At 42.0% G+C, this 13,821-nt stretch overlaps 1 protein-coding gene across 1 annotated transcript; it reads left to right on the top strand.

Annotated features, from left to right (window-relative positions):
* Positions 1-1,914: 1,914 nt before the first annotated feature.
* On the top strand, positions 1,915-3,682 carry LOC127218793 (C-C motif chemokine 7). The gene is made up of 3 exons (XM_051179781.1): positions 1,915-2,037; positions 2,724-2,835; positions 3,198-3,682. The coding sequence occupies exons 1-3, from the start codon at positions 1,962-1,964 to the stop codon at positions 3,301-3,303; spliced, it is 294 nt and encodes a 97-aa protein (XP_051035738.1). The 5' UTR covers positions 1,915-1,961; the 3' UTR covers positions 3,304-3,682.
* The last annotated feature ends 10,139 nt before the right edge of the window (positions 3,683-13,821 follow it).

Genomic DNA, 13,821 nt, shown 5'->3' with positions numbered 1-13,821 from the left:
TGTTTTGTTGTTGTTGTTATAGTACTGAAATTGGAACCTAGACTCTTGTAGATGCTTGACTAATATTCTACCACCAAGCTTCTAACACCAATCCTAATTTTGATGTACTATAATGGAGTGAAGTGATAGCTCATGAAGATTTTCATTTGGATTTTCCTTTTCATTCTTATTTGTTTATGTATAGGGACTTAACACTGAACTCAGGGTCTCACACAAGCTTCCATTGACTAGCAATGTGGAATGCCCTTTTCTATGCTTGTTATCTATCATCCCTAAGAAACATCCATTGATACTCTTTTCCCCTTGTCTTTACTTTTGTTTGTGTTTGATTGGTTTGTTTTGGATTTTCACGACAGAGTTTCTCTGTTTTGCTTTGGAGCCTGACCTGGAACTCTCTCTGCAGACCAGGCTGGCTTCAAACTTACAGCGATCCACCTGCCTCTGCTTCCCAAGTGCTGGGATTAAAAGTATGCGCCACCAACACCCAGCAAGATCTTCTCCCCTTTTAAATTCAGTTTTTTTGTTTGTTTTTTCTTTGTTTTTGTTAGATGCTGAATTGAGGAATTCTTTATATTAGCTAGATAATTCCCAAATGGTTGTCTGTCAGTGATATGATCTGTGAATCTGTTCTCTCAAGTCAAAGGTTGGATTCTCACATTGCTGTTTGATTACTGTTTAGGTTTGTGTCTTTGCTATGATGCCAGGGTAAGCACTCATACCTAGCATGTTCTCCATCCCCAGACTCTAGACTTTTTGATATGATGTATCAATCTATAATGTAGATTGGTCCCAAACTCATAATCCTCCTGCCTCAGCCTCTCACACGCTGAGGGCTGAGTTTAACAATATATGCCACTACACCCAGTTTGACTTCCTTATGTTCTTTTACTTAGAAGGTATTTTCATAGATAATCAGATGTTTTGAAAACCACAAGATTCCAAGGGTCCCATGTGCTATTTCATTCTATAATGCCCCTGGGTAGTATTTTTTGGGGATGGTACTTGTGTTCTTAGCCTTTCTAAATGCTCTCTCTGCTTCTGACTTATAGACTTGGTTCTATAGAGTGGGTTTTGAAACATGTCTGTAGGCTCTTTCACACTCTATTTCTAAGAGGTGTCATTTATGCTTTCATAAGTCGTTATGACTTTCAGGAGTCATGTAAAATATACAGTCTTCACAGTGGGATGCAGAATACGAGGGAGAGGAAGCAACCAAAGAACAACATCTGGTCCAACATACAGACAGCTATTTAAGTTCCTTCAGATACCAGACTTGGAGAGAAGGTTTTGGGATGACCCTCAACCTCAACCATTATCTACCCATAACAATGTGAAAGATCCTAACCAAGCACTGCCTAGCTGAGACCTGCCAACCTTCCTATCAGAAATCCAAATATAACAGAAAATTATATTAGACATAAGCATTTGGAAAATTCTTTGTTTTCTCCTCCTCTTCTTCCCCCCCCCTCACTCACTCTAAGGCTAACATTTTATTATTTTATTACTCTGCCTTCCAAGATTTGAAAAGCTACTTGAATTGTCATTCTTTAAGTGCATTTTTAAATCTTGCCAAATTTTTAGTGCTTGTTTCTGCACTTGGGAATCTTAAGAATGTTACTTAAAGGAAGAAATGAGAATCCCTTGACTTTTGACTTTGTCATCTCTGTTTCCTTCCTCATTCTACAGAAAGTATTTACTTTCTTAGGATCTGAGCTGATAAGAATATCCAGAATTCACAATGCAGCATTCTATCTAGACGGAGCTACTACCTCACTTCCCATCCCTGGTGTAAAATGGAAATATGACAGCCTCAAATCACACCCCACTGTGATTCATTCTAAACGAAGATCCCTCCCTATTCGCTGACTATAAGAGAGAAGGTAGAGCTGCCAGAAGGGCAGAGGCTAGGCCAGCTCAGAATCTTTCAGTTCTCACTGAAGCCAGCTCACCCTTTCTCTACCATGAAGGTTTCTGCCATGCTTCTGTGCCTGCTGCTCACAGCTGCTGCCTTCAGCATCCACATACAGGCCCAGCCAGGTAAGAATGGCCTTGAATCCTTTTCCCCTGGAGCATGCTGCTCCTCTTTGGCTTTTCATGGATCATTGCAGAATGAGGGTTACCTATAGTCTCATCTTAACAGCTTTGCCAAAGGAAGGCAATAGAAAGAACATGAGGCCATCCCAGGGCCAGAAACAGGAGTTGAATCTGATCCCTCCAGGACTCAATTGTGCAAACAAGTTAGTTCCTGCACCAACTACTTCTCATCAAAGAGGGGTTTGGGGTAGGGTGTGTTTTCAGGTAGAAGGTAGAAGGGAAGAGTCCCAGGATCTAATGTGTGCTTCAGCCAGCCACTCTTCCAGTGACAGAGATTTGGAGAGTCTGTGTCTACAAGATGCTCACAACTAGACAAAGTTTTCTGATCTGAAAGGGGTAGTCATAACTATAGTCTTCTTACTCAAAGAAACTGGTCATTATACTAATGCTTTTTAGTGTCACCCAGAATTGTCATCAGCTCTTCTTGACCCTATTGACTGGCATTTAATCCATATAAATGAGAAAGAATTGAGGGACATCCTAAAGAGGAAAGACATGATACACAAGGGTCGGGCAACCTCTTTTGTTTTTTCTTACCTCCTTGATTGCTTCCTACCACCACATGAATAATAAATGTAAGACCCAGAATCCACCATTAAAAAAAAACCTTTCTTGTTCTTTCATTATAGATGGGATCAATTCACCCACATGCTGCTATGTCAAGAAACAAAAGATACCCACGAAGAATCTTGAGAGCTACAAAAAGATCACCAGCAGTCACTGTCCCTGGGAAGCTGTGATGTGAGTACACACGACCTGCATTCGTCCCTCAGTGCTAAGCCATTCCAAGAGGCAATGGATAGGGCCACACACTCAATGCATGGAGACTCTAATGTAAACTCAGATAACCTTCAAGTGGGAACATGGACACTTAACACTCTCCAGAGCTACAATTCAGGACTTCCCTCTCCATCCAGAAGCCAGGGCAGTTGGGAGGTACTTACCTTTGGCCAGTGAAGAAGGCATCTTTCTGTTAGGCCCTCCCTCTGTCTTACCTTCTCTCTCCTCCATCCCTGGGGTAATGTCAGCAATTTAGGGCAATGCACCAGGCAGGTACTCACAGACTAAGTCATATACTCTCTAACAGAGCTCTCTCCCCACAGCTTCAAGACCAAGAGGGGTATAGAAGTCTGTGCTGAAGCCCATCAGCAGTGGGTCCAGGATGCCATGATGTACTTGGACAGGAAAACCCAAACTCCAAAGCCTTGAAGACTCATGCCTGAACAGGAACCAACCCAGGAGACAAGAAACAAACAAACAAACAAAAATCTGCACCCTTGTCTTTTCTGAGAACTGTGCTGAAATGGACTGATTATATATTTGAGGGCTAGAAGCTGTCTGAGGGAATGTGAAGCAATCACACTTAAGGAATTATCTCTAAGTCATTAATATTTTTATTTAATTTGCTATGCACTTTGGTGTGATTTGAATGTAAAGTGATGGATGCCTCCCATCACTTCAATGTTGTTTTAACTGCAGAATGCTTTTGCCCATTTACTTTGCTCCAGTATTGTGAAGGGGCTTTGCAAGAATCAGCACACAGATTTTATTTCAAAACATTTTAGGATAAAATTATGATGTAATGATACTGTGGAATTTTTATATGACTATTGAATTTTCATATAAATGTATTTTTTTACATAAAATCGTATCTTTACTGCTATTTTTAAGGGACAAAACAAAGTTGGAGGAATGAACAGGGTGGCAAGGAGCATGGCATGGGTGAAGAGGGAGGGGGCTGTAGATGAGCAGGGCATGGATGCAGAGGAAGGGGGCTGTAGATAAGCAAGGCATGGATGCAGAGGGAGGGTAACCCTGGGTCTTTTGTTTTAGGCTGAGCTTAGTTGGGAAAGCTAGACAGGCTGTGATCAGACAAAACCACCTGACATCAGCCTCTGACAGCTGACATAAGCCTAATCACTTTACCAGATACCCTTTTACTTTCCAAAGCTGTGGCTTTTCACACAACTGATTGCACCAGACTCCTATTTGCTTGGTCTCCTCACTGTCCCCCTAGTCCCTCCAATGAAGAATATTACAGACATTCCAGCTTTGAGAATGGATATACCAGACCAATATGACCTAGCAAATTCCCTTCCACATCTGGGAACCATAGGTCTTCAATCAGTTCTGTCTCGGCCAGTCAGAAGTTATCAGGGGAAGCAAAGATGGGGTACCTCAGATAAGATTCTGACAGACCCCTGCACCTTCCAGCTGAGCCTCCTCTGAAGCCCTGGGTAGAAACAGAAGGTGTCAGGAGAGACCGACACCTTCATGTCAAGCAGCCAATTCACTGGTGGTCATGCTCACAGGCTCCAGCCAGGTCTAACAGAGTGTAACAGAGTGTTCTCTCTCTCCTGCAACTTCCTCATCTCAACACAGCAACAAGCAATGCTTCAAATCCTAAAACAGCCACCAGGAGGCAGACTAGCCTCACCCAAATTATCTTCATGTCATTTCATAGGCATGAAAGTGTTGTTGGAAAGAAAAGAATACATGCCACACCACAATGACATTCAACAGGCCCTGTGGTTCAGGTTAATGTCAAACATATCACAGTGAATACACAGTTACGAGGGGAGGGTCTCCCTGTGTCAGGGCCATAAGAATCAGCTAACATGACCTACGACAATCCTAGTGACTCCTCCTCTTATTTTTTCCTTCTTCTTTCGCTTCTCTTGTTTCTTTCTTACTTGATTGTTTTTTTTTCCTTGTATTGTGGTTCAATAAGGATCAGAATAAACAAATAGGCCGAATAGATGTTTATTCAGGGAGAAATAACTTACAACATAGACACATGAACACCAGCAGGTTCCACCAGATGCTCTCCTGTCTTGCATGCCTCCAGCAAGAGAGCGCGCCCAGGCTCCTCCTCAGACCTAGTTCACCAGGTCACTTCTGCCCGTGTCTCCACCCCAATGGGCATGGTCAGTGCCACAGATGTGGACAAAGTGAATATTTCACTTCATCTTTGTTTTTTTTCCTTTCTGTTTTTTTGTTTTTGTTTGTTTGTTTGATTTTTACAACTAAGTGTCATGTAGCCTAGATTGGCCTAAAACTCAATATGTAGCAAAGAATGAGCTTAAATTCTGATCCTTCAACCACTCCTCCAGAGTGTGGGATTACAGCTTTGTGCCCCTACAGACAGTTTCTGCAGTGCTAGGGATCAAACCCAAGGCTTCATGCATGCCAGGCAAGCACTCTACCCATCTAGTGAGATATACCATTAGCCTACCTCTTCATTTTAAGGATTAAAAAAAAATCTTGTTTCTCTTCTATGCCGACAGTCCCTTGTCTCCTTTAGGCATGAATAATTAGAGAGAAACCCCAGACTATGACCAGAAATAAGATGAGCCAAAGCTGGGCATCGAGGTCAATGGAATTCAAAGATTAACTAGACCATAACCACTAATGTGCCCAGTAGTCTTGGGTTGTTCCTAACCTGACTGGTTTTTGTAAGTGAGAGTGTACAGTAGCTCCATAGCCCTTATACTGGCACCAACATCACAAAGACACTCAAAAACATAACAAACATCACAGATGTCCAAGTGCCACCACCAAAGATACTAATTAGGGAGTTGTGAGTGGGGAAGACATCCCTTTTGCTTTCTAAGGAGTTCTCCTATGGGTCTGGGGATTATAGGTAGGACACATTTGAGGGTCCCTCATATTTTTCCTTTCTATATTACAGGATTTCTGTCATCTCTGGTTTGGACATGAAGGGTGTCGTTTGTCTGAAATTTCTCCCCTCTTGTACTAAAGTGGCACAGGCTGTGAAGGTCCATCCTAAATCCATGGACCCTTCCTCATTCTCTAGCACAAATTGTATTTAATTGGTGGCCATGCATCTAAATGCCAACTAACTTGGATTGAAATGATGTAAGCTACTTTAGTGCCTGCAAAATGCCTACACTTCCAGCCTTGGAGCCCTGAGAGAAAGGTATACTATGGGGTCAATTTCCAGTGAAAAAGTCCATATGTCTAAATTATTTGTCACTGCTTAGGAGAGCTATGTACTCTATTTCTAACCATGACATGAGAGAAAATGAGTATTTGTTGTGTTGAGGCCATGGTTAACAGATGGACAGCTGCCATGATCACATGCCACCATTAAGAACCCAAAACAGTGGATCATGATGATGCATAACTATAACCCAGCTTTTAGGAGGCCAATGCAAGAGGATTGCTGTAGTTCATAGCTAGTTGGGCTCCACAGTGAGTTCAATATCAGCAATGGAATACATACCAAAACACTTACCCTCTCCAATGCAAAATAAATTAAATAAAAATCTGTGGCAAGTAGCATTCAGAAGACTGCTGACAGAAGGTGGAAGAAGCTGATGCCTCGGGTTGAAAAGATGGAGGCCTCTGTTATAAAGCACCAAAACTGCCAGTCTGTCCACAGAAATCTTAGCTCCAAAGGGAAATTTTGCAAAACCTGTGTTGATAGTGCTAATTGCTTCTGTGTGCATTTATCAAGATATTGCTGTAAGGAAAACAGTTTAGGAAAGAACTAGCTGCCCTTGAGTTACAGGCAAGAGAATGAAGCCCACAAATTCAAGATTTATACTTCAGAAAATGCAATCTCTGTGTGGGTACAAATCTCTCTCTCTCTCTCTCTCTCTCTCTCTCTCTCTCTCTCTGTGTGTGTGTGTGTCTGTCTGTCTGTCTGTCTGTCTGTCTGTCTGTCTGTCTGTCTCTCCATTCCCCTTGTGGAAAATCTTCTTCATTGGATGAAGTGACAGAATAAAATTCAGGTATAAAATATAGCTTTATTATGCAAGGCTAATGTCTCACTAAGAAGTAAGAAATGACACCCTCTCAGAGGAGTGGATAGGTGGGGATGGGGAGATGGTGGGACACCTGGAGGGAGAGGAACCTGGGATTGGAATATAAAATAAGATTGCTTTTAATTTAAATAAAAATGAAGAAAAGTGAGAAATAAGACATACATTTAGGAACTGGCTGAGTACCAAGAAGAGAAACCTCCAAAGGTATTGAAAAAAATCACACTAAATTATCAATGAAACCATGAGTGAGCCCAAACCCACTAAAAGCTACTGCCAATTCAAAATGAGCACAGTCCCCAAGGCTACAGATATCTGAGGGCCTTGTAAGGAAAGCTAACCAACAGGGTGAAGGACCAAATGGTGTAAGCCACTTTCAGACCTGGTCCCTACAAACATCCCATAATTGAAGTTTCCACTCCTGTCATGGTGACCTTAGGGTAATGAGACTCAAAGATGATACTGTGCCTCATCTCCTTGGGCCTCCACAAATCAAGATGTGTAGAACATGAATGACTCTCACATTAGTATCAGCATCACTTAGACATTTATAAATAAAACACAGATATAAAAATGCCAACAACAAAGATTCCAACAGGGAGTGTTGACAGAGAAGCCGACCCTTGCCTGAATGAAAATATATGAATTTAGAATTTCTCTAAAAACAATGGAAGCAATGGAGCTTGACAAGGATAGTGTGGGCTGATTCTTTGGGGGCTCAAGTACAAATTTTGAGATCCACCTTCAGTGCTTCATTCATCAGTCGTCAAGGCAAAGGAAAGAAAATGAAGGATCTCACCAGGGCAACCAGAAGCCAAGATAGAAGAGCATTCTCAGAGGATAAGAGACAAGCCTTGAAGGGCAGCGGGGATGCTGCAGAGCCCTGTCAATGACGGAGCTGGATACACTATGTTTTCCTTCTAAAGCCTGACATGTTGTATAGAGATGACTTGTCGTTCCAGTACACAGGGCACTGGATAAGGAGGATCCAAATCCTCATCTGACAGAGAGGATCGGCCATCACCAAGGGACCACGAATGCTTTAGATGATGGATGGAGTGTCATCATAGGAACTGAAGCATCTTTCTTAGAGATGGGTTAATTGTGGCAATGCTTGATATTAAATGTCAGCTCAACAGGGTCTAGAAATACCCAGGAGACAAACTTCTGTGTATGAGAGAATGCTAGATTAGGTTAACTGAGATGGATGTGAAGACCCTCCCTAAGTATGGGCAATACCACTCCATGGGTTGGGGTTCTGGACTGAATAAAAGGAAAACACTGAACAGAGCATTGGTGTTCATCTCTCTACTTGCTGATTGCAGATACAGTGTGGTCAATTGCCTTAAATTCCTTCTACTCTGATGGACTAAACCCTCACACTGTGATCCAAAATAAACCTGTCTTTCTTTAGTTGTTGTTATCAGGTGCTTTTGTCTCAGCAATGAGAAAAATCATAGCTACTATAGCTATGTTCTGTCTATGGGACCTGAGGGAAGAAAAGTACCCCTCAATAGACATTCATGCTCCTCTTAATTTCTTAGTCTAAAGACACACCAAAATCACATGAGGAGTCAAGGCCAATGGCATGCAGGCAGAAGTGTTGAAAGATGTTCTAAGCCTGGTTCTGTAAACTATGTTTCAGTAAATATAGAGGCTACTGTAATTTTCACTCATCCTTAATCTTTGAAGCACTATTTTGCAGAAAGTAAGTTGATTGGGTTTTATCCAGCTGCAATGCAACCACAAGTAGGTGTTGCTGAGATTGGGCAGAGATTGACACTATTGTTATTAGAGGATTGGCCAGTATTATGTGACCAGTAGGTCCAGAGATCTAGCTGCTGTGTGTCTCCCTCCCTGCCCCAACCTTTGTATAAGAGGAGAGTAGTCCCAAAGAGATATGTGAAATCATGAACAAAGAGAATAATTCAAATAAAAACATTTGGGGCTTGGGAGATGGCTAAGTAATTGAGATAACTTGTTGTATGATCATGAAGACAGGGTTTGGGATTCAAACACCAGAATAACAAGTCATGCATCCCCTCAATGCCTGTGACTCCAGCTTCAAGATGGGGGCTTGCAGAGACAGGATTGTTAGGACATTACGGCAGAGAAAACATGGACCATATGTTCAAAGAGAGATTGCCTCAAAGGACTAGGTGAAGAGTGAGGAGAGGAAGACACCTGATACCATCTTCTGACCTCCATATTCCCACAAGTGCACACAGCACACTCATACAAACACAAACACACACACACAGAGAGAAAGAGAGAGAGAGAGAGAGAGAGAGAGAGGGAGAGAGAGAGAAATGACAACAATAAACAAATAATCTTTTTTTTTTTTTAAGAAATATGTTTATGTTTTAATCAAGCCAACCCTAGGAAAGGGCCTCTCTTTCGTGAATGATTTCACAGAAGACGAAGATAATTTGATTTCTCAAAGTCCCTATTTTCCTCTTTTAAAAGTGTTCTCAATTAGAAAACCCACTCCCTGGGTTGGTTTAGGCTTTACAGGTTACTGTTGTAATAGCTTTCTATTCTCTAGACACAATGTTAGACTTTTTATGCTAACATTGACATTGGGCTCATTTTCCTTAAAAACCAGGAAACTTTATTCATGGCCTCAGAGACTCTTGAGAACAGAGATCTTTCTTTGTTCTGTTTTTGTACAAGATTAAACCAAATGTCTTGTTGCTGTGATAAACAACACAACCAAAAACAACTTAAGGAAGGGAACGTTTGCATAGGCTTATACTTCTGGATCGTGGGTCACAACCCATCATTAAGGGAATTCAGGCCAGAAGCTCTAGCAGGAACTGAAGCAGAAACCATGGAGGAATGTTGGTTACTGAGTCTCTCTCTTGCCCATGCTGCTAGCTTTCTTATACAGCCCAGGACCCCTTCATATACAAGGAGACACCGCTCACAGTGGGCACAGCTCTCCTACATCAATCATCACTCAAGACAGTTCCTCAAAGATGTGACCAAGGGCCAATCCTACAGGACAGTTTATCAGTTGGGATTCCTTTTTCCCAGGTGGCTCAAGATTACGCAAACTTGATAATAAAACAATAAAACATGCCAGCACATACAGGCAAGCATTATAGTGTAGTAGAGGTGTCACAGTGTAAGAAAGGAATCAAGAAAGGTGTTAGAGCCACTACCCCTAAAGTGAATAGAAGAGCCTTTGAGTCTTCATCTTTGGTCCCAGACCCCAGCTCTCAATTCCGCCCCCCCCCCCTTGTTTCCCTTCCCCCCTTTCCTCCCCCCTCTCTCTCATCTTTTTCCTCTCTTTTCTTTTAATGAAAGGGATGAAATAAAAATACTTGCCTACGTTTCTTTCAAGACTCTTATGGGACTGACTAAAATGATATTACTGTCTTTTGTTTGTTGGGGACTAAATCCAGGCCCTGAGTGTGCTAGGTAGGCTTTCTACTGCTGAGCTGAAACCTGCCCCATGACTTGGACACAGTAGACACAATCTGGAGCTGAGAAATCAAAGCCAAGAGCCTAGATTCCAGGAACTTTTCCCTCCACTTTTCTGCATTCCACAAAGAAACACTAAAGAATCTAAGATTGTGTTTCCCCTGGGAGACACAGAGCCTGTCTTTTTCTGACCAAACCCCTCCTCCCCAGTTCACCCAACACAGAATCACATCACAGGTGAGTGGGGTGTCATTTCCTCATAACTGCTGGGAAGCAGAAAAAGACCAGGGGAGCCCCACTTCTGACCCCTCCCACTTGCCAGGAGCAGCAAGGCAATTGAATGGAGCAGCTGCTGAACTTGAATGTCTCAACATTTATTTTACTGATTCTCCTTGAGGTTTCTGGATTGCTATCAAAATCCAGAGCTCAATGAGAAACATAGAAAAAATAAGTTACTCTAACCCCAGTTGAACTATAAACTAAGTGTTTATAATCATTTAATGACATCATCCAGACACCTCTGAGGTCAAGAATGTTACAAATATCTTGTATTGACATAATTTCTGGAACTCCAGCCTCCACCCCCATCCCCCATGAGCAACATAGGAATTTCTAAAGCTGTCTCTAGGGTATGCTGTCTTCCTTGGAAGTAGTGGAAAATCTGACAGCCAAGCGGAGGAGGCTATCTACCTAGATACAGTTTCTTTCTAGCACCCCTTGGCCCATAAAATCCACTTTCTAGTGACAAATGCTTAGCAGCCAGGAGCTGAGAACTTACAGAGAGATGGCCATTCTTTCAAGTACTTTTTTTCCTTTTAATTTTTTTCATTTATTTTAATACCAACCACAGTTTCCCCTACCTCCTCTTTTCCCATTCCCTCCTCCTCCTTCCATCGATCCCTGACCCCATCTGCTCCCCCTTCTCCATTCAGAAAGGGGCAGGCCTCCCATGGGAGTCAACAAAGCATATTATATCACATTGAGTCAGGATCAAGGCTGGGTGAGGTATCCCTGCATTGGGAATAGATTTCAAAAAGCCAAGTCATGCACCAGTGACAGGTATTGATCCCAGTGCTAGGGGCCCCACAAACAGGCCAAGCTACACAATTGTCATCCACGTGCAGAGGGCCTAGGTCAGTCCCATGCAGGCTCCCTAGCTGTTTGTCTAGAGTCTGTGAGCTCCCATGGGCTCAGAGGTCAACTCTCTCCATGGGTTTCCCCAGCATGATGTAGACCCCACTGGCTCATACAATCCTTCTTCCCTCAACTGGACTCCCTGAGTCAACTGGGTGCTCCAGAAACTCAGCCCAGTGCTTGGCTGTGGATCTCCCCATCTACTTCCATCAGTTACTGGATGAAGGCTCTGATGACAATTAGGGTAGTCACCAAACTGATTACAGGAGAAGACCAGTTCAGGCACCCACCCCACTATGGCTGGGAGTTTTAGCTGGGGTCATCCTTGTGGATTTCTGGGAGTTTTCCTGGCACCAGGTTTCTTCTTAACCCCATAATTACCCCATCTATTAAATATCTCTTTCATTACTCCCCCTCTCCTTCTTGCCCCCAACTTGATCAATCCTATCCCCCATGTTCCCATCCCCTCACCTTCCCCCACCCCCAGTTTACCCAAGAGATCTCATCTATTTCCCCTTTCCAGGGAAATCCATGCATCCCTCTTAGGGTCCTCTTTGTTACCTAACTTCTCTGGGACTGTGGATTGTAGCCTGGTTATCCCTTGTTTTACATTCAAGTACTTTCTTTATTAATGGGTTTAATCATCATAGTAACCATTTGAGGTAGGCTTGGTTATCCTTCCCATCTTAGCCTACTAGAGGGAGGGTAGATAAGCTGCCTATAGCATGAAGCTTATCAGTAACAGAATCATGGCATTTCTGGCATCCTTGATCCACTGTTCCTACAATGCTAGGTCACCTGGAATGGAGCAGCAAGTAACAGGAAAGATTAAGTATATTGGCTTCTATATGCCCCCCTTTTAAGTAGTTGTTGACTAACCGCAGATGGTGTTTGTAGGCCAGCAAGATCACTGTAGTCCAATACTTAGAACAGACATCACCAGTGGACCAGAGCATTGCCTTTTTTCTAACCTAAGTCCTTCTTAACACGTCTTCCCATGTAACTTACATATCAGTCAATCTGATCTGGAATTGCCCCAGAAAAAAGCCAGGAACAAACCACATGGTGCCCCTGTGCTAGCTTTCAACACAGTAAGTTACTGCAGCTGCCATATTTAAGGCGTTGGCTCTCTTCACAGCTGCTCCTACACAGGAGGAATATAAGCAGCTCTTGTATTCCTTGCCTGTGATGTGTTGAAGCCATTAAACACCTTGTCTGCTGTGTGTGTGTGTTCAGAGGAAGATAAACCAGAGGGCTGTCTTTCCATGTGTCCCCTGAGTCCTTATGATATGAAGTCACTAGTCACCTGTTCTGTTACATACATATCTGCTCCAGGACAATGTATTTGATATACTGGAGTTTGTTTTCATTTTTAGTAAAAGACTTTAGCTGGTAAGCAAAGACACTTAAAATGCTGAAGAAACCAAGGTCAAGATTGGGAGTAGGAGGTGGGTATAATCAAAACCCATTATATTCATCTATAAAATCCTCAAAGGAGAAAGAAAAATGCTTTCTTATAAACAGATTTTCTTTTGATTTGGTAACTATAGTAGTTTGAACAAGAATACATACACACATTCATATGATGAATACTTGGTCATCAGGGAGTGGATCAACTTGAGAAGGATTAAGAGTTGTAGCTTTGTTGGGGTAGATGTGGAGGATGTGTGCTATTGGGGTGGGATTTGAGGTTTAAATAACTCAAGCCAAGCTCTGGGGCTAGCTCTTCCTGATTCCTGCAGATCCAGCACCATGACTGTCTGCATTCTGCCATACTTCCCATCACGGTGATAATGTAAGTCAGCCCCAATTAAAATGCTTTCTTTTATGAGATGCTGTGGTGATAATGTCTCTTCTTAGCACTAGAACACTGACTAAGACAGTAACCAAAATAAACATTTTTCATAGGAAGAAAATGTCATTAAATTAAAATTTTATATTCATCTGTTAAGTATTTGTTTTTTCCCTCTGCAAACCTTTTCTATAGTAAATCTGTCAATTTTTAAATTTATGAACAATGTATGGTTCTTTATAATCACAAAAGCTTGTTGAGTTTTATTTTAAATGATTTTTCTGTTATTTCCAAGTGAATGCCTCTTATTTCTTATCCTCAATTATTCTAGTTTAAGAGTTTGAGTCACCTGCCAACTATTTTGTTGCTAAAAATGAACCCTAAGTATGAAATGGAATAAATTCAAGATTTTTTGCAGCTAATGACTTTTTAAAAAATATTTCCAGAGGTCTTTGGACAGCAATCAAAAATGCACTATTCTATTTATCATAAGATGTTCTTGGAGTGATTATATTCAATTGATGTTCTTATTGATGATGACAAAGGAAGTGCCAGAACAGATGACCATCGTTGCCCACATTAAGTTTG

The sequence above is a fragment of the Phodopus roborovskii genome, unplaced genomic scaffold, assembly GCF_943737965.1.
Source record: "Phodopus roborovskii unplaced genomic scaffold, PHOROB, whole genome shotgun sequence".
Lineage (NCBI taxonomy): Eukaryota > Metazoa > Chordata > Mammalia > Rodentia > Cricetidae > Phodopus > Phodopus roborovskii.
This window is presented reverse-complemented; position numbering and strand designations above follow the sequence as displayed.